The 26,303-nt window shown below is 53.6% G+C and overlaps 11 protein-coding genes across 11 annotated transcripts; 5 read left to right on the top strand and 6 right to left on the bottom strand.

Moving 5' to 3' along the window:
• Positions 1-811: 811 nt before the first annotated feature.
• On the bottom strand, positions 812-1,666 carry LY79DRAFT_471987 (uncharacterized protein; the record flags this gene model as incomplete). Its single annotated transcript, XM_060553214.1, has 2 exons — positions 812-1,298; positions 1,323-1,666. Coding segments are annotated over 2 exons (831 nt in total), but the record flags the coding sequence as incomplete, so codon positions are not given.
• Positions 1,667-2,254: 588 nt separating this feature from the next.
• LY79DRAFT_607910 (MYND finger) lies at positions 2,255-6,437 on the bottom strand. Its single transcript, XM_060561901.1, has 4 exons — positions 6,184-6,437; positions 5,875-6,118; positions 5,774-5,824; positions 2,255-5,717 (listed from the first exon to the last, which is right to left on the bottom strand). Exons 2-4 carry the CDS (start codon positions 6,044-6,046, stop codon positions 2,299-2,301), a joined length of 3,642 nt encoding a protein of 1,213 aa, XP_060413659.1. The 5' UTR covers positions 6,047-6,118; positions 6,184-6,437; the 3' UTR covers positions 2,255-2,298.
• A 422-nt stretch (positions 6,438-6,859) lies between these two features.
• On the top strand, positions 6,860-9,108 carry LY79DRAFT_590591 (uncharacterized protein; the record flags this gene model as incomplete). The annotated part of the gene is made up of 2 exons (XM_060561176.1): positions 6,860-6,915; positions 6,969-9,108. 2 exons carry the CDS (start codon positions 6,860-6,862, stop codon positions 9,106-9,108), a joined length of 2,196 nt encoding a protein of 731 aa, XP_060413658.1.
• Positions 9,109-11,516: 2,408 nt separating this feature from the next.
• Positions 11,517-12,083, bottom strand: LY79DRAFT_590590 (heterokaryon incompatibility protein; the record flags this gene model as incomplete). Its single annotated transcript, XM_060561175.1, has 1 exon — positions 11,517-12,083. The coding sequence occupies one exon, from the start codon at positions 12,081-12,083 to the stop codon at positions 11,517-11,519; it is 567 nt and encodes a 188-aa protein (XP_060413657.1).
• A 1,680-nt stretch (positions 12,084-13,763) lies between these two features.
• LY79DRAFT_555235 (uncharacterized protein) lies at positions 13,764-14,686 on the bottom strand. The gene is made up of 2 exons (XM_060557914.1): positions 14,227-14,686; positions 13,764-14,152 (listed from the first exon to the last, which is right to left on the bottom strand). The coding sequence occupies exons 1-2, from the start codon at positions 14,423-14,425 to the stop codon at positions 13,965-13,967; spliced, it is 387 nt and encodes a 128-aa protein (XP_060413656.1). The 5' UTR covers positions 14,426-14,686; the 3' UTR covers positions 13,764-13,964.
• Positions 14,687-15,702: 1,016 nt separating this feature from the next.
• Positions 15,703-16,057, top strand: LY79DRAFT_670089 (uncharacterized protein; the record flags this gene model as incomplete). Its single annotated transcript, XM_060563734.1, has 2 exons — positions 15,703-15,720; positions 15,827-16,057. The coding sequence occupies 2 exons, from the start codon at positions 15,703-15,705 to the stop codon at positions 16,055-16,057; spliced, it is 249 nt and encodes an 82-aa protein (XP_060413655.1).
• A 13-nt stretch (positions 16,058-16,070) lies between these two features.
• LY79DRAFT_632907 (enoyl-CoA hydratase/isomerase) lies at positions 16,071-17,492 on the bottom strand. The gene is made up of 2 exons (XM_060562203.1): positions 17,034-17,492; positions 16,071-16,939 (listed from the first exon to the last, which is right to left on the bottom strand). Exons 1-2 carry the CDS (start codon positions 17,462-17,464, stop codon positions 16,345-16,347), a joined length of 1,026 nt encoding a protein of 341 aa, XP_060413654.1. The 5' UTR covers positions 17,465-17,492; the 3' UTR covers positions 16,071-16,344.
• A 587-nt stretch (positions 17,493-18,079) lies between these two features.
• LY79DRAFT_223401 (membrane transporter) lies at positions 18,080-19,859 on the top strand. The gene is made up of 3 exons (XM_060551625.1): positions 18,080-18,483; positions 18,540-19,550; positions 19,606-19,859. The coding sequence occupies exons 1-3, from the start codon at positions 18,247-18,249 to the stop codon at positions 19,684-19,686; spliced, it is 1,329 nt and encodes a 442-aa protein (XP_060413653.1). The 5' UTR covers positions 18,080-18,246; the 3' UTR covers positions 19,687-19,859.
• Positions 19,860-20,032: 173 nt separating this feature from the next.
• On the bottom strand, positions 20,033-21,088 carry LY79DRAFT_516346 (NAD dependent epimerase/dehydratase; the record flags this gene model as incomplete). The annotated part of the gene is made up of 1 exon (XM_060554810.1): positions 20,033-21,088. One exon carries the CDS (start codon positions 21,086-21,088, stop codon positions 20,033-20,035), a length of 1,056 nt encoding a protein of 351 aa, XP_060413652.1.
• A 1,949-nt stretch (positions 21,089-23,037) lies between these two features.
• LY79DRAFT_516419 (ankyrin repeat-containing domain protein) lies at positions 23,038-23,624 on the top strand (the record flags this gene model as incomplete). The annotated part of the gene is made up of 3 exons (XM_060554818.1): positions 23,038-23,196; positions 23,254-23,394; positions 23,490-23,624. 3 exons carry the CDS (start codon positions 23,038-23,040, stop codon positions 23,622-23,624), a joined length of 435 nt encoding a protein of 144 aa, XP_060413651.1.
• Positions 23,625-25,542: 1,918 nt separating this feature from the next.
• On the top strand, positions 25,543-26,121 carry LY79DRAFT_659664 (uncharacterized protein; the record flags this gene model as incomplete). The annotated part of the gene is made up of 2 exons (XM_060562750.1): positions 25,543-25,880; positions 25,932-26,121. The coding sequence occupies 2 exons, from the start codon at positions 25,543-25,545 to the stop codon at positions 25,966-25,968; spliced, it is 375 nt and encodes a 124-aa protein (XP_060413650.1). The 3' UTR covers positions 25,969-26,121.
• Between the last annotated feature and the right edge of the window lie 182 nt (positions 26,122-26,303).

The raw sequence follows: 26,303 nt of genomic DNA, 5'->3' as shown, positions 1-26,303 counted from the left end.
GTGAGCAGATGAAAGCTCTCGAGACTGTAGATTACTTCTGGTTTTATTTTTCGTGTTAACTGTTACTGGCGATGCCGGTGTAAACGAGCTTGGCTTTGATATGTTCTATTGTAACAAATATTTGCTATGCCAAGCGAGCAGTTGTTAGAACCCTGGACCATATGCAGAGCTCATCCGAGGCCGGCAATGACCACCGATATCAATAGACCCGTTTGACCGTGACAAGCATGCTTGGTCCCGCAAAGGCTTGATAAGCCCAGCTGCTGGCCCCCGTGCCTGTTTGTCACCCGCACCCGCCACTGAGAACCGATACTCACACCCGCCTCGGATGTTTCGTGTCTGTACTTTTCAAGTATAGCTTGGCGCCTGTCGGCATAACGTTCGCCTTCTGGGAGCAGGCCCTCGGCGATCTCCCAGTCCGGATGCGGCTGGATGCCGAGAACCACCAGCGTCCTGCCGTTCAGGTACCTCACGACCAGAGCACGAGGCGGTGGTACACCGGCTGGGAGACGGGGAACTTGCTGATCTCCTTGCTCCGCTTCCGGACGCAGATCTCCCACTCCCGCGACGTGGCCGCCGGCTTGTTGACCAGCCAGCACTCCGTGGGCGACTTGCGCACCCAGCCGTCGGCGGTGTGCTGCAGGCCGACGTGCACGGTGTGCTCCGTCCCGCAGCGCCGGCAGATGCCGCCCGTCCGACAGCCCAGGTCCATGTACAGCCTATCCTCGGGCACGCTCGAGAAGACGATGACCTTGAAGCTGACACCCCTGTTTGTGATGGAGAATGGCGTCAGAGTCATGTCCACCCTGCTCCTCCTCTGCTCCAGCGTCGCGCAGTGGGCGAACTCTGATGGGGACCCAGCAAACGCCCCGCGGTAGAGCTGTTTGCTACCCCTCTCCGCCAGCCAGGCAAAGAGTGACATGTCGTCCGTCTCCTTGACTATCTCGTCCTGGAGCCGCTGGAAGGCCTTGTGGCCCTCCCCGTAGAGCATCGGCATGTCGATGTCGAACAGTCCGAGCAGGGGGTAGGCTTGGCCCTCCACACGCGTCGTCTTGCGGCGGGATGCCCATAACATCTTGACCGCGACGGGGACGGCGGTCATCTCTTTCTTCAACGCCAGCACGTCGTGGTCGATACCGGTGATGGCGGAGAGCGTCGACGCCTCGCCGTCTTTCGTGAACCAGTACTGCCAGCCGGCGTCGTAGAACTTGACGTAGGTCGGCGCCATCAGCTCCTGCAGGGTCCAGCCACGGCTGAGCCACCTGCAGACGCCCAGGGCCGCGGCGTCCTCGGGCGGCCTGCGGAAGGGTCACGCCGGCGACGGCTGCGGCCTCGTTTTAGGGGGCAAGTCCGAGAGGAGGACGAAGCAGACGTCGGCCTGCCTGTACCACTGGAACATGGAGTTGATGGCCTCGCTGAGCTCCGCGCTGCTGTTCTTGTCGATGCAACAGGTGTCGACCCAGGCGTACCCGAGGCCCCCCGTCTCCAGGGCCATCTTGTAGGCGCTGGCGATTTTGGCGAAGCCTGCCTTCCGCTTAGCCTTGCGGACGTAGGCCATGTTCTGGAAGGTGACCTCCTCCCAGTTGCGTGAACGGATGGCGTACTTGACGGCGGAGGGGTCGTGGAAGCGCTCCAGGGTCAAGGTTCTGGTGTTGGTTAGCCACATGCCATCCGTTGCCAGAGGCGAGTTTGTGTGTGCTGACAGTTTTCGACAAATGAGTTTGGCGGTCCTCTTTGTGTTGCTTATCAGTGTCGATTCGACCATCGTCATCGCATTGCCGGCTGATCGCCTCATGTGAGCTGTGTTGTGGTCGCCTTGAATCATGCATGGAGCGGATTGTAGCGTGTATGCGAACCGTTTCGTAAATATCTCGCCCCCCTCGTTCATCGTCATGTATGGAGACAGGTCAGAAGGTCAGAATGAGCCGCAGACAGGCAGCCTGCACTACCACCACTAGACATGTGCCTGTCATGCCATCCTGCCTTGCCTGTTCTGACTTAGAAAGTGCGCATTTTCACGGCGAGTGGTAAACCAAGCTCTGATTCGGTCAGAGCGTAAACGGCAGAAGTGCGATTTTGAGCATAAAACTTCTCGTGAACACTGCTGACAGTTTGTCACGGAACGAGGCGTATCCAGACTAGAAACCTGACGACATTGATCACACGAGCGTGGTGGACTTGGGATTGAGACATGAATTAGACCAGCAGGACAGAAGAGATCACCGAGACGGAGGGCAGGAAAAAAAGGCATAAGCGCTAGAAAAATGTTTTACATTTATGCCCGAACCGAGGCTGAGCTTACTTATGGTACTGCTCACTCTCCTCGCATTCTCCGCGGTGTTTCCGCCAATCCTTCTTCTGGCATTCGGGGCTGCAGTACCTTGCATTGAGGCAGCGCATGCACTTCTTCAGCGCGACACCGTCCTTGCCGGTCTTTCCGCAGCTCCTACACCTCTCCTGCTGCGGAGGAATGACGGAGCCGGACCTTTTGTATAGATCCGTGTCGACAATGTCTTCGACGAGCGGCACAGCAAATGTCGGGCTGATGGCGACGCGAGTAGCGTACTTGGCGGCCGTTTCCCACTCTGGGAGGCCGATGAAGTTGTCCGGGAAATGGCCGTTGCCGCACGAACAGAGGACTGGCTCGCCGGGCTCTAGAGACAGCGGAATAGAGCCGGTCTTGCGATACTCGCAGGACGACTTATGGTTCCACGTCCGGCTGCGCTCCGCGAGGGCGGGGAGAGCCTTTTTCCAGAACACCAGCTCGTCGTCGTTGACCGTGACGGAGCACATCTCCAGCTCCCTGAGAAGCAACAGGAACGGCTCGCATTTCTTAACGAGCGGGATTGTCATAGGGAGGACCGCGGCGTCGAGGATGATGGAAGCTGCGGCAGCATCAAGCCTGATTGCGGATACGAGCACCAGCATGTGGATACCGCCACGGTCGGGGTGATTGAGGCAGAAAAGGCCAGTCTGGCCACCCTGCTGGCCCGAGGAGAGCATCGCCATGGTGAAGATGGATTCCTTGAAGTTGAGTCTGGGAGACGTCGAGAGCGCTTGTCGTCCTGCGTCGACTTCCTCGCGCAGCACCCTCTCGCTGACGGAGAACACGAAGGAGAGGAGGGTCGTGATCCAGCGGTTGTCTTCTTTGCCCGAGAGGTCGATGATGGGGAGACGATCGAGGTTCAAGTGTGGGGTGTTGAGGTCCGCTGGGGTGTTGGAAAGGCTCCGCGCGAGGTAGGTTGGGAAGACAAAATCGTCGAGAGCTGTCTTCGTCTGTGGTTGTGTCGGGGGCACGGCGAAGGGAGCAACGATTTCAATGTAGGCCGACTTGCGAGCGATGCGGGTCTTGGCCTTACTGGCATCGACTGGAGTTGGGAACGTGAGCGGGTAGATGTGCTTTTTGTCACCAAACACAATGTTGATGGTAAAGGGTGATGCTTGTTTGATGGCGATTGGGACCTTGTCAGCGAGCAGTTTCTTTTCTTTTTCTGCGAAGAAGTCAAGATGGCCTGTGATAGTCTCGACCCTGTCCTGATTCTTGGACACGTCAGCGGTGAAGATGGACGCGGTCTCGTTTTTGGGCTCGACATCAGACTCGGCTACAGTAGCCGCCGCGTCAGAAGCAGCGGGATACATTGTCTGTCCAGGCATGTGCTTGGTGATGAATACGCTGCCCTCATCGCCGAGCTTCGCTTGGAATATTTTCAGTTCGTGACCCAAGATCTGGCTGAAAACGGCTGCGCTTTGAGCGGAACTGACGATCTCCAAGCGAGCATAAGCCGTCTTACGTTCCATCTGGAGCGCAGCAGCTGGGACATAAAAGGAGGCGATGAGCGGAGAGTTTCCAAGCCAACCCGCCGGGTCCGCCTTGACGACGACGGAAAAATCGCTGCTCTCTCTGTCGCCGCTGGTGATGATGTTACCAAAGACGAGTTGAACCTCGTCGTAGAAGTTGTGCCACTGGTGATTCGCATTCTCGCCAGAGATCAAGGATCCTCTAATGGTGGGAGCGCTCATCTTTGCCTGACCCGATCCTGCGTAAACCCGATTGAACGACTCTCGTGGCACAACAAGACTAACGGCCACAACCTCTGGGACGTGCTCCCACGAGTCAAAACCACCAAGCTTACGATTGGGCTTGATTTCTTGACGAAGCCAGGGCTCCGAAAAGACGCCTTGGGTATGCATCTGCAGGGATAAGTCCTGTCGGAGGTTGCCAGTAAACATGAGACTTCTTTCCGCGCAAATCTTCTCTATCAACAGCCTGCAAGTGACGTCGAAATCGGTAACGGACAGTCTGAACTTGAGATATCGCAGAAGAGAGACGAGCGTGCCGCGATGAAAGTGAGAATAGGCCGAGTTTCGAATTAGCTGGGTGACGGAAGCTTTCGAGATGGAGAGGAGCTTCATGGGGTTCTCATGCGCAAAAATATCGAGGTACAGACGGAAAAAGATGTTCGCCAGCGCCTCTGGGTCGATCTTGAGAGGACTCTTTGAGCTCACCCCAGAGAAATGTTTGCTTTGCTTCCATGTGACACGGTTGTGCACTTGAGACAGCGTATCCTTGGTCGACTGTATGCTGTTGGTCCTTAAACCGATAAGAACCTCGTCAACGCTCGATGTAGCAGTGGCGTTTGTCCAGTATTCTACAGGGCTCGCTCCTAGGAGCAATGAGATTGTACGACCGTGGCCGTAAAGGAGCTTGTCGAATGCTTCCTTCGTGGTATCTTCCGTCTTGAGGAGAGTCTCAGTAAACACAGCTGACCAAGGTTGGGCGGCGAGTAGAGGCAGCGCCGATATAAGAATATTCAGAGTACCGAAGTGGTCTGCAAGGTTGGAAGTATCGATAGTATCGAAGGCCGCTGGGGCTGATGGCTTTGATCCGTAAGCTTCGGGATCGAGAGCAAGGATCCGGGCATCGAACTGTCGGCGGTACCATCCAGCTGATGTCTCCTGGGTCACAGCGTAGTGTTGGAAGGTTTGACACAATGCCAGGGCTTCGCTGGCAACAGAACGAATCACTAGTCTCTTTGCCCGAAGCATAGTGCCGCAGGCAGTGGCCCACTCTCGAAACTGGGTCTTCGCGGCGGCGAAGACCTTGGAATCCTCATCCTTCTGGTCGGGCTTAAGAGGAGACTTGTCCGTCAGGCGGAGGAACGCAGCTGCAAGATGGAAGCCCAGAATGGGATCAGTTCCATAATGCAAGAGATGATGCTCCGTCAATGAGGCATAAAACAGGGGATTTGGGTGGCTTGTGACGCCGCTTGGTCCTGCGGCGGCAGATTTCCAGAATTCTTCCGATGCTTCGACGATCTGCTGCGAAAATTGCAAAGAGACGGGGGCAGCTGATCGCAGACCAGTAAAGGAGACGCCGCCGCCAAAGGCAGTATTCTTCGTGACCAATGAATGCTTCATGTTGGCAACCAAGGCGGCCGAGTCCACAGACGTATCATCAGACTTGGCAGCAGCGTCGTAGGTGACCCAAATGGCACGAACATCGTCGAGGGTAGCCTGGTCGCAGAATGGCAAGACGTTGCCGTAAGAGCTTGCTTTCCATGATTTCAAGGACTCAGATGCGGAGATGAGCTTCTTGACTTGGGACGCTAGAATGCTCAAGTCTTTCTTGTCCAGGTGGAGGTTGTAGTACAGGTTCCATGGCGTGTTGCCGGAGGCGCTGTTGTCTAGGAGGAGGGAGAGCAGAAAGATATTACGTGCTTGGGTGGATTAGTCAAAGCCAGATCTGATGCTAGAGAAAGGGAAGCGGCCATACCCAAGACAGCCTCGTCAATGTCGTTGATTGTGATGTCAAGCTTGCGACTGGCTTTTGGGGTGTTAGTGAGCTAGGAGTAAGGGAGCTAGGCTGCGACTTACGGAGTCCATCCTCATGATACGAGGTGTGAAGGATGTTCCTCACATCACCACAGCCGAGAAGAAGAAGATTGGCATCGATACCATGAGGCAAGTTTCTGGTCAAGTTGATGGCGGGGGTGTTGCCCACAGCATAGAAGAAGGAGATGTAATTCGCGACAGTAGGGGTGAACATCTTGGCGATAGGGACGTCTGGGGGAACTTGGCAACAGAAAACGAGATTTGGGATTGAGATCAAGGATGAAGACTACAAATTAGTCAGAAGTAAGCATGGGAACAAGAACAAGACGCAAAGTGTTTGACGACACTTACGATGCAGGGGACCGAAACACAAAGACGGTAGTCATATGCGGTATGGAATGGAACGGCCTGCGCCTTACCAAATCAATGGAGCTCGAAGAGGTCCCGGGAGACACAATGAACCGGTGTCGGCCAGAATAGATTGGCCTGCGTTAATCAGATCAATCGACGATCCAACAATATGCAGCTTGCGGTTATGGAAAAAGGTCGAATCGAACACCAAGAGGGAGTGATACATGCTTGCTACCCTACTTCTTACTTCCCCCGGAGAGGTCGTTAATACTTATCTAGGTATTCCTAGGTAGCTATTTAATCGTAGGGCGGTACCCGAGTGGCCCAAGCTCCTGCCGTCCCCTCCCCATTGACCGCCTTATTCAGCCACAACGGCAGAACTAGGTGGTGAACTGTTTAGCCACAGCTTTTTGATGCTTTTCGCGACGCCATCGCGTTTTTGCTCTGACAGCTTCAACACTTCACAAAGCAATTGACGACGTTCGCGTCACTTCCGCCCATACTGACCGAAGAACCCCATAGAAAGACCCATTAAAGAAGATAGCCGGTCTTTGGGAACGCGACACTTTTCTGCCACTAGCGGAAGCCACACTTATCCCATACCAGTCAAACCAGTTCAGCTGCACTGGAAGCTCCCAGCGGAAAACAACATCATCCCAAACAAAAGAGGGTAGCCATGGCTCCTCACCCTACCCCGCGACTTCAGCGTACGTCGCAAAACACACAATACACGTATGAGTCGGCCTTGGATTCTAAAGTTGATGTAGCTTGCTCACACAGTCCAGATACAACCTCTCGAGGCGAATCCACGATGTCAAGACATACCCTGTCCAGTCTCCCCAGGGAGCCACGATCCTCCTGTACGCTCATGACAATGGTGTGACGATAGTTTGGCGCGGCGGAAGGCGTTTTAAGCACACGCCGAAGAAGCCTTCACTCCAAGTGAACGAGAAACAGAACGGCACCCCCGACGATTCCGTCATGATCATCGACTCGGATGATGACGAACCTCCAGCCAAGGCCGGCAAGGCTCTCCCGCCATTCACGGACAAACCCGAGTTCGAAGATTCCGAGGAGGATGGCCCGTATCCCGAAATCATTCAGACCCTTGATCTTTCCCTTGGCACTACCGCTCTTCACCTAGCCGTGCTGCCCATGACACCCTGCCCTGCCGAAGACGCTTCGTGGGTAGGAGCCGATGTGCTCAAGGAGAAGATCGTCTTTACGGTGGCCTGCGCCACCAACGAGGTCTACGTCGTCACTCTGCCACTGACGCCCCCGAGCCCCGAAAGCAAGGCTCGTCCAGAGCTGAGATCGAACTTGCTGGCGGGCAAGGCCGGTTCTGGCCAGTGGGGGGAGCGCGTTGTTCTCCTCGGCGGACAATACAAGCACAGTGAAGGTGTTGCCATGTCATTAATCAAGCCAAAGGCAGCATCTACCTCCGATCGGACACGGGAGCAAAACGGCGCATCAAGCACACAGAAACCTCGCCTTGTGGTGGCCGCACATACTCGCGAGGCATCGGGAACATTGCGTCTTTGGGACGTCCCTATGGAAGTCCAACCAGGCGAAGCCAGTGGCCGGATCAGCCCCTTCCAGTCCGAATTCTTACCCAGCCCCCTATCCAGCATCTCTTTCAACCCCACACACCTTACCCAGCTTCTCACGGTAGCCTCGCCGCATGCTGTACGCATATATGACTATGCACTGCCCTCGTTGCCTCCTGATGACCAGGCCATCGGGCCGTTCCCCAGCCAGGGATCCTGGCTTCTCTCTTTGTTCCAGCCCTTCACTCGCCCTACTTCGACGCGGAAGCCCATTCTTGACGCAGCCTGGATCGCACATGGCAGGGCCGTGCTCGCCTTACTTGCAGACGGCACCTGGGGTATCTGGGATGTGGATGGTGCGAGTCCCGCCGGCGCCTCGATCCTGGGCAAGAACAGCTCTGGTATCAAGGGTGCTGCACTCACGGCCTTCAGCGTCAGCGGCCATGTCGAAGGCACAGGCCCTTTGCGCACATCAGCTGGAGTACCGAGGTCGAACGGCAATGGCGAGTTTGTTCCCTTGACGCCGCATAGCCGCCGTGATGCTGCGGCATCGTTGAGCGCAGCTGGCTCTCTGGAACGGCTCGCATCTGTCAGAGGCGGGATCGCAGTGACGCCCCTGCCTGGTAGTGGTTCGGGCTCTGCTGACGAGAGCGTTGTGCTCTGGATCGGCGGATTGGATAATGTCTCTGTCATCCCAGCAGTCTCTCGGTTTTGGGACGCACAACTGCGCCGAAGCTCGGGAGGCGGCGTGAACCTGTTCAGCGGCACTACCCCGACCAGAATGATCCGGCTGCAAGACCTGTCCACGGGCCTCCTCGGAGAGCGTTGCTGTGGCGTTAGCGCTGCGGTCAACTTTGCCAAGCTGAAGGAGAACGATGGCGGCCTGCAGATCGAGGTCCTGATCATGGGGGAGAGCCGTTTGGTGATTGTTCACGAGTCTGAGGACACACCTGGCACCAAGATCGGATCGGTTGTTTCGACACGCCGACGACTATTCGGCGACAAGGGCAAGGTAGAGCCTCCCAGCGCCATTATTGTTCACTCTCGACCCGACCAGCCCCGAAACGTCTCGTTCAACCTCAGCGTTAATAAGACGAGAAGCCTACGTGCGAAACCAGGCGGCCGCGACAGCTTCGATGCCGAGGACGCCACGCACGACTTCACGCTACCCGTCGGACGGCCTAAGTCGGGCTTTGAGTTCGCCGACACACTCAATGCCGCGGCAGACCTCCAGGACGATGTCACGACGCGTGATGTCGAGGTGGAGATGCTGGATATTCTGGAAATTGACCGGGCTTTGGAGTATATGGAAGACGATCGGGGTAGTGGGCGGAAGAGGGTTCTCTTCGAGGGAGACCAGGACCGCTCGTTTCACTAATGTTTGCTGACGAGACTTGACCTAGATGAGACCAAAATGTACGATACCCATGGGCCGTCTTGGCAGTCGACCCAAACTCTGCGTTCGTGGTGCGCCTTGTTGTCAGCATTCCTCTTTCCCCGTGTTTTTCTTTGTCTTACGTCACGAAGACACGTCCATCAATCGCCTAGCCTCTCGAGGCCAAGGCAATCCGCACGTCCAGGTGGAGCGCAAGGAGAGATTCATCCTTGATCCAGCTCTGTATTACGAGCGGTATATCAAACAACCCCGGTCCTCTGGGACTTTTCTTCCCGCAAAGCACAAGATCGCAAGATGAAGTGTTGTCGGGCAGATCGACTCCATGACTAGGGCATAGCCGACGGTTCCTACTTTAGGACAGGGATTTTTTACGGGTGGGGGCAAACGGGTGGTTCGGCATACGCGAATTGACCATTTGCTCTCCCAGCCTACCCCGTCATCCTGTTATCTGCCCCCAATCCTTGACTCTGGTCGTGTATGGCGGCTGGAGGAAGATGGGAGGGGGTGGGGGGTGCCAAGGCTGGGAGGTGGTTCCGTCGGTACATCATGTCAACGATGCGTGATTTGGTGACCAGTGACATGCATTATCTTCCAAGTATTATTTATGACATGTATCTGTCCCGTTGTGACACAGTCCTTCACGAGTCGTATGATTTGTGCTGAGGAAACCGCGGCTCCTCTCTACCGTGGCGGAGGACTACAAGGACGTTTGATCTTGACTATAGCCTGCCAAGTCTCCTGTATACTATTGCTGCCGAGATCAACGAGGTGAAGGGATAAGAAGTCGCTACTAAAGACAGAAGCCATCTAGACATAGCCCAGAACGATCGCACAACTGTGGCAGGCACCCCAGCATTCGGCTCCACGTCCTCACCAGCTGGCCCCGTCTTGTCCATGATGGCATTGGACTTCTCCACCTGGGGGCCAGATGCTCTGGAGCACCTCATTCGGCGCAGCGGCCTACACTCCCGAACCAACATGGTCCATGACCGGGCCAGAAAGTGACGGTCGAAACTTTTTTGCCTTTTCAGGTCAATATGACGAGGGGCGTTGTTCCAAAAACGTGCTGCGAACGCCGAGCGCCAGTCCCAGCCCGTGGCACAACACATGATTCATCTTCAGGCCTCCGAAAGCAACCCGCGTTTCTCCTCTCTCGTTCCTCGTTCTTCGCCGGCGTGAGCCGGTCCTGCATCTCAACTAGGAGCTTGCGGCATTTCCGAGGCTGGAACCTCTGTAAATGTGGCCAACGGCACTTGCGGTAGATTTCTCAGGCTTCCTGTACGCTAACTTAGTATACGGGTGTACTTCCTTGTGATCTATTACAAAGGATACTTATAGCTAGCTATTTCTAACGAGCACGTATCTGCTTTAGCTACCCTACCTGCCACTTGCTCCTGTTAGAACAACCTAGCACAGGTAACATCTTAACTAAGAGCATGTCCTTATGTGACCTAATAAATTATATAACTGTAGGGCATAGGTCTTACTGTGCGCTATTGCTTGTCTTCAGGATCTCATCTAACGGTCTCAATATATATACGTTGTGAGCAGTGAGCTTACCTACGGCAAAGAAGGTTAGATAAGGGGGGACCCCTAGCCTGACTAAAAACCTGTCCTTAAGCCACCTGTATCGGTATTAAGCAACTGCCCTGTCCCCAGCGTGTCTCCTCCCAGCGGTTCAGACAGTGGTAATACGCCTGGAGGGATTATTTCCCCTGGCAACGGCCAGAGTCCGACGAGATTAGGGTCGTCGAATTGATAATCCTCGTCAGTTTCATCAAAAACATTCTGGAAATAGGTGACGGTCTGGGTGGACGGGAACACAGGCCTGCAGCTAGTGACATACGAGGGATGATGGTCGCAACAGGTTTGTGCAGGCCGGTGTCTGGAGGTCATTTCTGATGTTAGGGTTAGAGTAGATATCTTACTATTCCCATGATCATGAGGCTTGCTTTGCTAACAAGAGGCGGCTCACTATTTGATTATAATATCACTAACACGGGCTAGCTTGGCGGTCCCAGGATTCGAGACACGGCAGGGTCATGGAAACTCTGTGCCCAGGCCCTCATGCTACGTACGGCCCGTACGGCACAGTAAGCTACGGGCCCCTAACGCATGGGCAGTTGACATCATACTTGCAGGACGGCACGGAAGCAATGGGTACCTTTTGGGGATGTTGCGTGGGTGGGCCAAGGCGGTTGAAAAACAACGCTATTGAACTATATTGTATCGCTTTTGGTATCATACAACCGCTGCAAAAGGGAAAATTGGACCAGAACTCCCTCAGCCCCCGTCTAAATACCATCAACATTCCTCTGGAGTTGGGCATGTTGTCCCACAAGCCATGGCTATAACCGAACCCCACCGCGCCATACGACTCTCAAATCGGCTCAGAAATCTACGTTTGCCGTGAGCTGTTGAAGAGTCCTGAAATCCATCAGAACGTAGGCTTTTTCGCATTCGGGGTCTTCCATTGGGCTGTAGAACGGAGGTGGGCGATGACCCTCAGGCTCACCCTCGTTGCATTTTCTGCGGGGCACGGTTTCGACGTCAGCAATGCTGATGATTTGTAGGCAAAGGGAGCCAGGCAGCGAGCGGACGACGAATCCGACGTGGCAATCCTGGAAGGCGATGATTCTGTCTCCCCTCTCAATGCGGGCTTCTGATGAGGCGAAGCCAACGTTACCCTCGGTTCCGGTGAACTGCACGAGTTCGCCAGTCTGCATGCCAGGCAATTCTTTTCTTTCAGCCGCACAGCAGCAAGCCCGGGCAACAGAAAGGCTGGGATTCTCAGTGCTCTCGCTGAAGGCCCATCCGCGGGTTTGATCAGAGAAACAGAGCCCGTTGTAATAGGTTGTGGCTCGTTCCAGTCTGCCGGATCTGATGACCTTGGCTGTGTAGTCCTGCACGAAGGCTTGGAAGATGGCGTTGTCTTCATCGTCTTGATACAAAGGCATGTAGTCTCCCAAGAGAAGTGGCCCGTGAGAGGTAACGATGTCTCCATAGCTTCGTCCGACGTGATGGACATACCCAGCAATGTAACCCTTGGCGATGATGGAATCACAGAAGGATATGAGCAAAGGGGTGGAATGAGTCCTTCGGAGATAGATCTGGGGGTCAGTATCAAGAACACGAAGCGCTTTCTGGGCGAGCGCTGCAAAGCGAACAATGTTGGTTCTTTGCCGGTCTTTGGACTGCTCAACACATCTCACAGGGTTGACTTCCCCGCCTGTGAGCCGCACCAAGTCCACCTAGGCCTGGTAAGGGGTCTGCAAGTAATCGATGATCAAGTGTGAAAAGCGCCAACGTCTCTTGTCTATCCCCGGGACTGTAGCGGCTATACGTAAGTCGGAAGCCAAGCCTCTCAAGGCGTAGAGCATGTCGAGAGGGTTTTCAGACTCGTAAGAGTGGTACTTGAACAGGAGAGTCTCGAAGGGTAGCCTCCTGGCTCGGTTTCTGCGGGCTTGCAGGGTTTTGACGATTGGAAGTGTTCCGAAGTGATGCATGTGGATATCAAAGTCCTTCTCCCTCCAAACGTTTGTCCCGGAAACGAACAAGACATTTTGAGCATAGTAAAGGTCGTGAAGAACCCAGATGCGGCTCCAGTAGGGCTTTTGTCCAATGAGAGCCACGGGGATGGATTGTCGATATGTCGTGTTCAACTCTTGGCCTTCCGGATCCCTTATATAATTGATGAGGAGTTTGGTCCTCCCGAGGTCCCAATTGAGCTTCATCCGAGTCCACGGTTCTTCATGGGGCCAGTTTGTCCGAACCTGCCGAGGGTCATCCGGTCCAAGCCAAGAGATGACGATATGGGCCTGTGACACAATGTTCGGCATAAGGAAAGCTTGAGTGCATCTTTCGATGTTGTCTTTAGGATTGATACAAATGGCGTCGATCCACAGCTTTTGAGCATACTCTTGGGAGCGTAGGTGTAGTAGGGCGAGGGCCAGATTGTGGCCGATTTTGAATGGCTGGCCATTGATCCTAATTGTCCGCGAGTTGTCCTGACAGTCCCAGTCTTGGTCAGACTTGGCTAAGGGCAGACTGGCGTCGGCTTCTGATGCATCTTTCCATGCGTAGGAAAGAAAGTTGTAATAGCTTGGATGATGATTAGGTAGGAGCCGACCAACAAAAAGTGAGCCTACAAGTTCATCGTCAAAGTTGCCGGGGTGAAGGGTGAAGATTCGAATGGACCAGGGATCCTCCAGAGGCTTGTGTCGGAACTGCATTGTCAGGTAGCCTTCAGGCGATGGATCCAGCAGCGATGCCGCGTCGGGTTGATGCGGAAATGGAGGCGGTGGAATGCGTGATGGATCTTGTGTGGGTAAAAGCGAATGAATAGAGCAATGTTTTGATAATGCCGCAAACGAATGCCAGTACTCCAAGAAGAACGACCGGGGAGATGGTTGGAGGTTGGAGGGATTGTGAAGATGAAGTTATGGAAAAGGAGAGGGAATAATAGGGGAAAATGAAGCCGCATCTTGGAACCGTCCCGGGAAGTCAGTATCATGGAAGGTCCTGCTTTGCTCAGACCGACCATCGGGCATCTTAGGTGCTTCCTCCCCAAGGCGTCGCCTTTTCGACTGCCCCGGCACCACAACTTCCCAAAATATTGCCTCAAAAGTCAACAGACAGGTAGTACGAATGAATTTGCTGTATCATCAATAGCCATTTTTGATTGAGCTTGCTAAAACGCCCCGTTTGTAGACCCGAGAACCCCTTGCCATGCTATGAGGTAGTAGTAATGGTAGTGTACAGTGGGACACGATCATGTCCACTCATGAATTATTCTTCGTACAGTCTGTCATCTTTCATGTTCGTTGTAAGAAAACACCTTACATGTTCTTCTTAACCTGCTCGGCGGTGCCCTGAGCCTTGCCTGCGAGCTCGTTCGCCTTGCCCTTGGCCTGGCCGGACAGCTCGCTGGTCTTGCCTGAGGCTTCGCCCTTGAGCTCCTGGGCCTTGCCCTTGGCCTCGCCCGCGTTGTTGGGGACGGCCTGTTTAACCTTCTCGGCAACGTTGGCTGGGGGAAAATGTGTTAGTGGGTCGGAGCCCATGATGGTTTGCAAGTTAGACAAAGCTGGTGCTGCTACTTACCTCCGACATCAATTCCATCAACGAGCTTGTCGCTGACCTTGCGGTCGACAGTCTTCAGGCCATCCTTGACGGCCTCGGTTGGCGACTTCTGGACGGGAGCGGTGGTGGTGAAGGACCTAGGCGCGGCGGCCAAGGTTCTGGGGACAACGCGGGGGAGGGTAGCCAGGCGACGGCTGGTGGTCTCAATGAAGAACGACATTTTGAGTGTGAGGTGTGTGGTTTGTGTTGTTGTTTATGAAGGTTGTTCTTGTGGGGATTTGCTTGGATTGGATCGCGATGAAAGCGTCTGATTCGTTTGGTTGTTGTTTTTTGAGTGATGAAAAGGTAGGAAAGATTTGGGATGCAGACAGTTCAAATATGAGCAAGAGAACGGGTGGATGGAACAAAGACAGCTAGCTACCAGTCCTTCGCGTCCGAATGAGGTAGCTCAGCTGAAGCTGCATATGAGCTTAGGGTGATGTCATCGGGCGGCTGCTGTACGCCCTGATTTCGCGGGGCATACCGTAGTCAAGCTCTCCCTAACACAGTCTGGAACTGCCCTCAGGGAGAGGGGGGGGGGGGGGGGCCTGCAGGCCACACATGCCAAACCCCCCACTAAATGACGTTCCTGGACGGCCATCGAGACATTGTATCACACCTACATCATCGATCGAGGCGACGCTCCCCAAATGTATGCAGCCGCTTATTTTTGGGGGACCGGTACTCCGTACTGCCCCAGTAGGTATCTTTGTGCCACTGCCACCGACCGATTCGAACCCTGCGGGCTATTGGAGAAGGGAGATGACGTTATGGCTACATTGGCAGCTCTTCATCGCACCGTCGCCCACGCCAAGGCTTAGTCGATTGCTTTGGGTTGTTTGCATAACTGAGGCCCAGAATCCTTCCTGTGCGAAGAAAGAAAGGACTGAAACAATGGCTCGGCACCTTGAGGCTCGAGCGAACTCAGGCTTGGGTATGGTTCCAGTTATCAAACCATTGCTGCGATTCCAGCCCTGAATTTTCCTCGCTGCTGAGCTGGAGGCTACCCTGATCTCGATCCCCCCCCCCCCCCCCCAGTGTTGCTCGGAGCATCCACCGAGTGGCGGCCGTCTGTCCCCTCGGCCCTGCGGCCCCACTCTACCGCGACCCGGACCTGTGAGCGGAGCCGGGCGCCTTTCCGAACTGTATCTGTCTCGGACTCGCATATGACCCGCATCCTCTTGAGCTCCCTTGCTCTTACCGAACCAATGAAGCCCCCTTGCGATCTGCAGTCCCGCCAACTAATGGCACGAAGGCATCTGAGGAAAACATCGTCATCGTGATCACGGTCAATAAATACCCCTCGAGCCCGTTGGGATAGACAACGGCCTGATACTGCCAGGTTCACATTTCCATATCACATCCGATCCCAAATTGAACTCAATATACATGATATTTGCATCACAGCTGCAGATACACAAATTGAACCATACACAAATCCTCTCACCATACAGCATAATGTCGTCCATGGAGAACGTGAGTGTAGCACCTCCCCTCTCCTCTCCTTGCCTTACCTTGTCCTACCCTGTCCAATCGATATGCACAGTCTCAGACCCGTTGGCTGACACGGAATCTATCGTAGCAACACGGCGCGTACGGCTCCTTCGGCTCCGCCAACGACGCGGACCTGGTCAAGAAGGTCAACGCCTTCAACGAGAGCAAGATCGAGCACGGAGGCGAGGAGCCCTCGTCGGCCGAGGGCAAGGCCGCGAAGCCGGGCCTGGGGACTTCCAGCGGTGACGGCGGGGATGTGCAGGAGGCCGGCAGAAAAGTGACGGAGAAGGTCGGGGACATGCTGAACAGGAACAAATAGAGTAGACGAGCGATGCTGGTTTCCGTCTTGCTAGCTGCCCGGTAAATCCTCAATGAATTACGAAGCTTTGTGATAATGGTCATAAGTATCCAATACCCCATAGGGTTGTCGAGAAAGATCTTTTCTTTCTCTCTACTATCTACACACGTGCTGGTCCGCTTATACCAATCCTGTGACCAATTACACGGCCAATAAATCTTTTTTACCCAACATGATAAACAATGTGGTATCAGTTGCAGCCACTTACTTGCTTAGGCGACCCCCACAGAAACGCAGTCAAATGGCGTTTACTGGCCCTTAAAAACAGGCTTCCTCTTCTCCTGGAACGCCTTGAGCGCCTCGTTACGGTCCTCGGTAGCAACGACCCGCTCGTACATCTTGTTCTCGACCTCCTCCCTCGCCCACGCGACAGCCTGCAGCGCGGCGCGGATGGCAATCGGGCCGCCCTCGCAGATCTCGCCCGCGAGACGGACACTCTCACTCAGCGCCGCGTTGCGGGCCGCGAGCAGCACGCCCTTGTCTTTGTCGCCCTCGCCGGCCTTCTCAGCCTCCTCGTGAGTGATGTCGACCAGGCGGTCCGCGATGCCCAGGAAGTAGGCCTCCGGGGCCGAGACGCGGCGGCCGGTGAGGATCAAGTCGCGGGCGCGCGAGAGGCCGATGAGGGCGGGCAGACGGTGGGTGCCACCAGCGCCGGGGATAATACCGAGGCGTGTCTCGGGAAGACCGACCTGGGCATTGGATGAGAGGACGCGAAAGTGCGTGGAAAGGGCGAGCTCGAGGCCGCCACCGAGGGCGATGGACGAGATGGCCGAGATTGTCGGGATAGGGAGGTTTTGGAGGGATGTGAAGGTGGAACGGAGGTTGTGGAGGAACTCGTCTGTTCTGTCAAAGAAATGCGTGTTAGCAGGCTCAAGCAGGTCAAATCCAATCTTCAAGAGCCAATCGGCTTGGACTGAGGTGTGCGGGTGGCACGTACTCCTGCTGCGTGAAGCCCCGCCTCTCTTTCAAGTCGGCGCCAGCGCAGAAGCTCGTCTCAACAGCGCTCGCAAGAATCAAGGCACGGGTCGGGCCCTTGACGTCCTTGCCGGCGGCACCGCCGAAGACGGGCTTCTGTGGGAGCTCATCACCAGTCTCCGGGTCATACTGGGCGTGGATGGCGTCGATCTCGGCGCGCAATTGCGAGAGCAGAGCCTTGGAGAGGGCATTGCGGGCCTTTGGACGGTTGAGCTCGAGGATGCGAATGTGGCCGGACCCGGGGGCGGGCAGCTGTGTGACGGTTATCAGCGGCTGATTGGAGTCTGAGGCGGTCGATGTCGAGTAGAAGGCCGCTGCCGCCGACTTTGAAGATGCGATGGTAGTGCACGGGATGCGGATTGCGACGCGGAGGGGGGCGAGGCGAGGAGGCATTATGGCGCTTTGGGGGGGGGGGGGGGGGATTAAGAGATGATAAGAAGTCAAGGGTTACCGGTAGTATAGTGTAACAATTGAATGCAGACAAAGTGCGGGAAGCTCGTCGCAGATTTCTTTTGATGGTGCGTGCGGTTCGGCAGAGCTCGAGAATTGGGCCGAGGACGTGGACTGGAGCGAAAGCTCCATTGGTGAAAATGCGATGACGTTCATGGCAGTCCGGGTTTGCTCGGCTATTTGTGGAGACGTTTTGTCACTTATCGTGCGCTCGCCAGGTGTCTGCCAGTCACCAGCTGTCATCTCTAGCGCGGTAGGTGGTAAGAGGCAGGTAGGTACCTAATACAGGTAGCTCTTGATGGAAGAAGGTTGGTTCCTAGCCAAGGTCACCGAAGCCGGCAAGGAGCTTGGATCACACACACGCACAGCTGCTTCGGCTCTGCACACTTAAAAAACAACCATCGTCAATGCTTGGCTGGCGGAACACTTGCCGCGAGGAACACCGTCTCAACGAATTCTCGAAGAGAAACACCATCATCACTAAACCCCCGAAAGCAACCAAGACTAATCATTCATCCGCCATCAAGGGGGCGCCCGTGGCCCGTGCACAGTGACGTTGACGTTCCTGGCGCCAAGCTCTCTGTTCCTGCGCAAAGACACACACACACACACACACACGTACCTATAGGTACCGGTAGTTGAGGGGAGTCGTGTGCCCCGCTGGATTCCCTTTAAATGGCGCTCTGCTGCAGCTCTTCCGTTTACTTCTCACACTTGTCTACCATATGTCTATCGAGTCCTTCACCATGTTAGATAGCACAACAGAGAGCATTCTCGTCCCCTTTCTGGGGGCCATTCAAGCCTCCTTATCAGTCCTGTTGACCATATCAGCCGGAGTCATTGCCGCTCAGCTGGGGCTTCTAGACGATGCCAGCAGCAAGAAGATTTCGACATTCTGCGTCCGCATGGCCCTCCCTGCACTCCTCATCACAAATGTCGGATCTCAGCTTGACCTCGAGACTGTACGTTCATGGCCCTCCTTGACACCTGTTTTCGACTTGTCTGACCCATCTATCAGGGAATGCGATACGTGCCTATAGTCATTTGGGCTATATTCTACACCACCGTCTCCATTGGCATTGGCTTCCTCCTCACAAAGGTCTTCGGCATGCCGGACTGGGTCATCCCGGCCATTGCCTTCAATAACACAACCAGTCTGCCTCTCTTGCTCGTCCAGTCTCTGGATGCCACGGGCATTCTTAGCTCCATAGACGACAGTTCGGGCGTTGTGAGCAAGGCAAAGAGCTACTTCTTGGTCAACGCCATGATTGGTAATTCGTTGACTTTCGCTCTGGGGCCAAGACTTCTCAATGGCCAAGAGGAGGAAGCCCCTGACAAGCCCGGGGACGACAACGAAGACGGCCAAACTGACGGCGAGAATGACATCGAGTCGCAAGAACAGGATGCCGTTGAGAGGAACGAGCAGACGTCGCTCCTCCCGAAACCGGTCGCGGCCAAAGGCACCCGCGCCGGATACTTGGCCTACGGAAAAGGTAGCAAGTTCTGGTCTTCTCTCTCACCCACAACGCGCTCTATTCTCGACTTCCTGTACAGCTTCATCAACGCTCCCGTTATTGGAGCTCTTCTCGGAGCCCTTGTTGGCCTTGTCCCTGCGCTCCATCGTTTGTTCTTCAACGAGCCTGAGGAGGGTGGCTACCTCAAAGCATGGCTCACCTCTGCCATCAAAAACGTTGGCGAACTGTTCGCTGTATTGCAGGTCATCGTCGTCGGTGTGAAGCTTTCCAGAGCGATTCTCCAATACAAGAACGGAAACGACTCAAAAGAAAGCAGAGTTCCCCCAGTGCCATTCATGGTTGTGACCTTTATCAGGTTCATCCTTTGGCCCATCATCTCAATTGGAATTATTTACCTGCTGGCTAGCCGGACGAACCTGGTTACCCAGGACGCGCTGTTGTGGTTTTGCATGATGCTCATGCCCACCGGACCCCCGGCAATGAAGCTGTCTGCGCTAGCAGATTGTGAGGGCTCCGAAGACTCTGAGAAGATGTTGATTGCCAAGTTCTTGACTGTGAGTGTTGGCTTTTGTTCCACAAAACATGATACACCTGCTGACCTTGCTCTAGATGTCGTACATAATCTCACCCCTGATCTGTTTCGCGGTTGTCGGTGCCTTGAAGGCGAGCGAGTCTGTGGCCGGAAAATAGATTATAGAGTCTTTTGAGTGTACTTTACAGATGCCTTGACTGAGTGAGAAGGCCACTAGAATTTGGATATACGGAGCAGCATACACCAGCCTTCATACAATACAAAAGCTTGCGTTTTAGAGAAAAGTATACGATAACTTGCTCCAGTTCAAACCATTTTCTGTCTATTTTGCCGATACAATTCTTTTGGCTGACAACATGATTATCATAACATCTAAAAGAATGTTGTCACAGGAAAGTTCACCTTGAACACTGGTGGTGTGGCCAACATAATTAGTGGACCTTCGATGTTTGCAGCTTTAAGCTGCGGATCCGGAATGGCCTGACTCCATGACAGACAGCATCCTCAGAAATAGATCTCGTAGGATTTTGCTGCATCCAAAACCATTTTTTCAAACGGAATCCAATCCTGACCCGTCGCCTTTACCGCTTTGGTTCCATCAACTTCCCTCCCATCAGGGGGTGTGCTGTAGTCTTTTTCGTAACCCTTGCCCGGTTCTCCCTCCTTGATGATGTCTCTCCTGCCGGGGTAGGCCTTGCGCAGAATATCACAGTACGCCTGGATATTGGCATAGTTTTTACTGCCGCCCGCAAGATAACGCTGCTTGTCCGCAACGTCTGGTCTATCGGCCGCAAACACAACCAGGCGTGCGACGTCGCGGACGTCGACGTGCGTCCCGTTGCCCGGACCCAATGGAGACACCTCCTCGCCGTTCATGACACGGTACGTGACGATGGCAGTGTCGCTCAGCTTCTTGGGGTCATTGGGCAGGATCAAGGGCGGGCCAATGACCCAGACCGGGTTGATCGCCGTCATGCTGAAGCCGATGCGGTCCAGGTTCCTCTCCCGGAAATCCCAAAGGGCACGCTCGCCCTTGACCTTGCTCGCGACGTAGACCTGGGCGCCGGTCGCGTCCTTCCCAGCCTTCTCAAGTGTCTCCTCGCCGTCGTCGTTCCAGTCCTCCTCCGTAACGGTGCGCCCCTCGAACCGCGGGCCATGGCCCCTGATGGCGACGATGGACGACAAGTACACGAACGACTTCAGCCCCGGCTCCCCGACGGCCGAGTCCAGAATGCCGAGGGTGCCCTTCACGGCCGCGCTCAACACTTGCTCGGCATTAGTGTTGGAGAAGTCGACCGGGCTCGCGATGTGGGCGATGACGGCCACGCCCTTGACCGCGTCGTCAAAGGCGCCCGGAACCGTGATGTCGGGCACGATGGCCGTGGAGAGCTGGCCCGATGCGGTATACGAGGGAAGCACGTCGGTGAGGCCCGTCGCCGAGTTCTGAGATCTGACAGCGGCGCGCACCGAGTAGCCGGCCAAGAGGAATGCCTCGACAGCCCGGGCGCCGATGAAACCGTTGGCACCGGTGACGAGAGCGAGGCCCTTGGTCGACGACATGTCGCATTAATAGATTTGTTCCAGTTCTATGTGTTGGGCTTGTTGCAGAAGCGGGTCTTTCAACTGGGCTTTGCTGCGTTTGATGGAGTCGGTTTCGTATAGACAATTGATCTGTGGGCGTGAAAGGCACTCGTTCATCCACCCTAGCATTATATGTTTGAGCGGTGTTGTTTATGTTGCGGCGTTGTCGGCCCGGCTTTAAAGGGGGTTTTCTACGTCTTATCGCCAGCTTTAACCCCGCATCTTTTCTCTCTGCCGCGGGACGAACCAACGGACGAACAATGATGCCATAAATCAGCCCTTAAATTTCGAAAAAACTCCTAGCGCCGTGCCCACCTGTGGGTTCCGAAGTGATACATGGCGTTTCTTATCGCCGAAGTCGCGAAGCCGAGTATGCAGACGGCCGTGTTGCTTACTGATGTAAACATGTGTTGCTTACCGTAGCAAGCATTGCTTTGTAATGGTAGCTGAAATGACCCCGCCAATTGGCGGGAGATATCACAGCGGGTTCCATGAAATGGGAGCGTCCGGGTATACTGACCAACACAATTCTAGATAGCCTATTTAGTCAGAAGTATGTAATTGCCGTTGCAGGACCACTACCCTCGCACCCTATTTTCTTTAAACCGCCACAATAGAAACCAGGTGGCGAATACTAGGTAGATCACGAGAATAGATCAATGCCACAGGCAGACGCGCTCAGGTCCTGGAGACCTCCATGCAGCAAGTCCATACAGCAGCTCATTGATGCAGGCGAACACATGTTGATGGTTAGTGTCGTAGAAGCAAGCTACTATTCTTGGGTAAGCATCATAGGCATAATGTCAAGAGAAGAAAAGGGAGAGAAGAACCACTTCTTTGTACAGTACACGTACGAATTGGGATTTCCCTCCTCACGCAGCTCAATCCCAGGTAAATAGAGGCTACCCTTAAATGGTTATGACGGAGCCTCATGCAGGAGAACAGCCGTTGGCGCGAGCCTCGTGATACCGGTGCCAAGGTGCGATGCTACGTAGGCTTTATTATATCTGTTTTCCCTGGTGTAGGTGTTCTACGCCACTACTACTAGGTCATCGTATCAGCAAGTTGGATCATTTCAGAGAGAAATAGAGAGTAATAACCATCACCAGAATGTACGCCAACATAATAATTATACATTCAAACTCACCTATAGGTCCGAGTCCTTGATCGCTGATGGAGACTGATTGCGCGTTCCCTTTGTATGGAAATCATGGTTGACGAGACTGGTTCTAGGGTTAAGTTGTCGCGGAAGAACCTCGACCATTGGAGCCTACACACACCTCTTTACTGGCTGCAACCTCAAAACTATTTTCCCTATGTCGCACTGCTCGAACATGTTCCAAGTATTAATCGTTCATAGTGTCATATGGAATTCTTTTTGCGGCTATTATAGTCGAATGTTCCACACATTGACCAGTCTTCACTCAACAATTGCTAGAGCAGTTCGATACTGTTCATAGTGACCTCAATCCAATCCCGGATACTAGATGGATACTTTACACGTGCCGAAACAGATATTGGTCAAGTTGATATATGGGTTGGCACGTCAAATCTGTTGATTCTAATTGGCTCATACTCTCCGGTTCGTAGTCAATTCTCCACCGAGAGCATGGGTCCTCCAAAAGAACGACCTTTTTTTGTTCACGTCATCCATCCGGCATTCGGACTTTACCCCACTACTTGCGGTGACCGGTCTACTGCGCTCGTCTTGGCGACCTCGTTAGCCTTAGTAAACGCACAGTAACCATCGGCAACTCGATCGTCGGTGGCAAACTGCCATTCCGTCAAGTTCAGCAAGATACGATATCCCTGTAAAGGTATGGCCTCTCGTGTCGGATGATGCATGGCAAAGAGGCTGTTGAGTTTCTCAAGGCAAGCTTTAAGGCAGACTTTTAAGATATTGATTGACATTCATAGACCAGGTAATCATGGACCCATCCCAGGGAAGTCAACAATTGCCACCTGAGGCTATCGCTCTTGCCGGGCGCATGTATGATGGTGCGCGAAAGGGTGATATTGCTCTCTTTCAGCAAGCCTTGCCAGCTGGATTGCCCGGCAATATGACCAACGAAAAAGGCGATACATTGGTAAGTGTTTTGCTCCTTGGCATTTTTCAAAACTCACTGACAAGGTACGCACCCCAGCTTATGTTGGCTGCTTACCACGGGCATGCGGAGTTGGTGAAGCTCCTCATCCAGCACGGAGCTGACCCTAATCGTCTGAACGATAGAGGGCAAAGTCCTTTGGCGGGAGCTGTATTCAAGCAAGAAGACGCAGTCATAGAGGTAAGAGCCTTATCGCCCTTCCCGAATGAGAGATGCAACTTGATTTCTATCATTGTCTCTTCTGTACATGTGACAAGCTGATGCTCCAGAACAAGGTTCTTCTCGAGAATGGGGCAGATCCAGACTACGGCAACCCGAGCGCACTGCAATGTGTCGTCATGTTTAAGCAAGAAGACAAGTGGCAAACCAAGTTTGAGGCTGCACCTGGGAGAGGCAAAGCCACTGCATAACAAAGCTCCAGGTCCAGGTCCCAGGGGTACTGGCTCTCGGCATGCCAAGGTATTAAAATCGTTCCATTGCTCAACGAAGGAGAGAAGAGAACTCTACACAGGCCAATATAAATCATCTAATAAGAAGACCGATGCTGTTATTGGGCTTGCTCCAGTCCCTCAACCTTCTGTCCATATACAGTATATATGGCTGTATGCGAAAGGGTTTCTAAGCAGGTGCACTTTGGGGACGAAGGGAATGACTTCCTCATCAAGAATGACATCGAAAGCTCCCCTTTCAAGTTCTTCGCCAACGTTTGCAAAAATGGACAGAACTTCGTCCTCCGTTCGGCCGAGCACCCAGCAGAAAAAGCCTAAGAGAAAATCCTTCCAGGCCATGCAGGTGCTGTACCGGTTCAAGAATGCCCACGTCTTTGACATGAGCTGTGGCGTCGAGATCGGTGGAAATGGCGCAGAAAGGAGCCTAATAAAGGGTATGGAGGAACAGGACGGTCTTCCTCTTTTTGATGGAGGCAGAAACGCCCATAAAGAAGTGCCAAGGAGCAACAGGGGCTCGCTACATGTTTATCAATGCTACTCATGAGAAAGCGAGTTAGTATGATCCACTGGTGGCGCAGACCAAGCGGCCTATATGCAGTGCACATTCTCCATTCGAATCCCTTGTCCACCGAGCTTGTGTCTCTCATGACTCGGCGCCTCAGAACCTATGATTAATAGCAATTGTACGCTTTTCAAGGTGACCATTGGAATGTCGGTACAGGTGTTCGCTGATATGCAACCCCTCCAACTCATCCTGGCTAGAGACGTATCTCGATATAGTGACGGTGAAGCTTACGTCAATGTAGGCTCTGCCATGTACCAGAGAACAAGTGACATTTGCAGTACTTTTTGCCATAGGAGTGTTGCATCCAGACCTTCTAAGCAGAACAATGCACGGAATATAGTGTGTCCTCTGCAACAAAACCCACATCTTTTCCACGTTCGCCTTCTGAAACATAGCCGAGCCCATATGATGTTCTGCTGCAACGGTCCAAGCCATTGAGGGATCCCATGGAAAGCCACACTTCTCTATTGGTTGGTTTGGAGCATATATTGACGAGAGTCAATGTCGTCTGATGATCGATCATTGCTCTTCTCAAAACCGCCATGTAGCTATGACAAACGATGCCATTCATATGTTTCTGACCTGCCATTTTCAAAGGAAGCCACCTCTGGCGCTATGCCGGAACCATGTTCTGTGTGTGAAAGAAATTATATAGGTGCCAATGTGAGCTGCTCCCAAAGCTGGCATACAGGTCAGCCATACTAACCATAACTGAGAGTGTTAATATATTTCTTAATAAAGCCATTTTTAACGGTCTTGATACCGTCATATTGCTGGTTATCGGAGTTACTTATTAGTTTGCTTTGTGATAAACATTTCGGAAGGGAGAGATGTGGTGGTGGCACCAGGTTGTACGAGCACAAATGATGAATAAGAAAAGCCGCGCGGCAGTTGTATTGTGACGATAAAAGGGCTGGCCATTCCTAGGCATTTAATACCTTGGAGAATGGTCCCTAGGGATGCCGGGTTCTTCCGAAAGAACCGCACGTTTTCTCCTTGCTGATTCAGTCCTTTATTCATGACCTGGCTATGAAGTTCAACCAGGGTTTTTATTTGGAGGACAAAGCCCTTAAGCAAGGGGATTCCGCTTGGCGCTTGTTTGGGACAAGAATTGACAGTTTGCCATGTATTATTCACTTCGGTTGATGAGTCAAAGCTTCTCGACGGGACGGATGGATTTAAAGACGAGACAAACTCCGTTCTGATATTGCCTATTTGTTTTTCAACAGGTTGCTATCAACACCACAAGACCTCAGACGAGCTCATCACTGCATTCGTTCATCATAGCCTGAAGTCTTGGTATCCGAGAACAACATGAAACTATCAGCCATAGCCAACGCCTCCTTGATCCTGCTGAGCCTTGGTGGCCCAGCTTCCGCTAGCTCGCGCTGCCTGCGGCGAAAAGAAAAAGGAGGCATTATTCACCAGATCACGATTGAAGATGTGGGTTCCTTATTCATCGCGGGGACATGCGGAAGGCTCTGGGATAACCTCAAACGACACCCCGCTTGCATGGTTTTCAAACCCAACGGATGCGAGGAGGCCGGCGGCCAGAGCATTTACTGGCACTTCAAGACCAGTTTGGTTTGCAACGCCGGAATGGTGCACTCGGCCTTTTACGAAGCCACAAGAAACTATTGGGGTGCCATAAGGTGCGAATGAGGACCCCTGTAGTGGGCTATTAACGAGTGTGGCCTTGATAGGCTAGGCAGGGAAACCGCAAAGCCTTCGCCACATTGATCGTCATGGGTTGTGCGGGAAAGACAAAGATGGATTTCTGACCGGGGCACTTGGGCTGGGAAGATTATGAGTTGAAGCATGGGCTGTATGCCTCGGACGGGTTGAACTATCCATGGATAGCAATTTTCAAAGAATATCTATTAGGCACGGACGTAGGTATGCAAAGAATTTGTTAGCCGCGATATCAGGCTTTCTTTCCTAGGTATGCCGAGTTTACGACTAACAAACATTATTTCTGTTTCTCCAATCCCTCTCCTTAGTAGCCAACTTCGAAACATAATGACTACCCTTTTCTCACTATAGCCAATTTTTGTGGACTCTTCTATAAGACGGCG

This window comes from Colletotrichum navitas, assembly GCF_030913465.1.
Source record: "Colletotrichum navitas strain CBS 125086 chromosome Unknown LY79scaffold_33, whole genome shotgun sequence".
In the NCBI taxonomy this organism is placed as follows: Eukaryota; Fungi; Ascomycota; class Sordariomycetes; order Glomerellales; family Glomerellaceae; genus Colletotrichum; species Colletotrichum navitas.
This window is presented reverse-complemented; position numbering and strand designations above follow the sequence as displayed.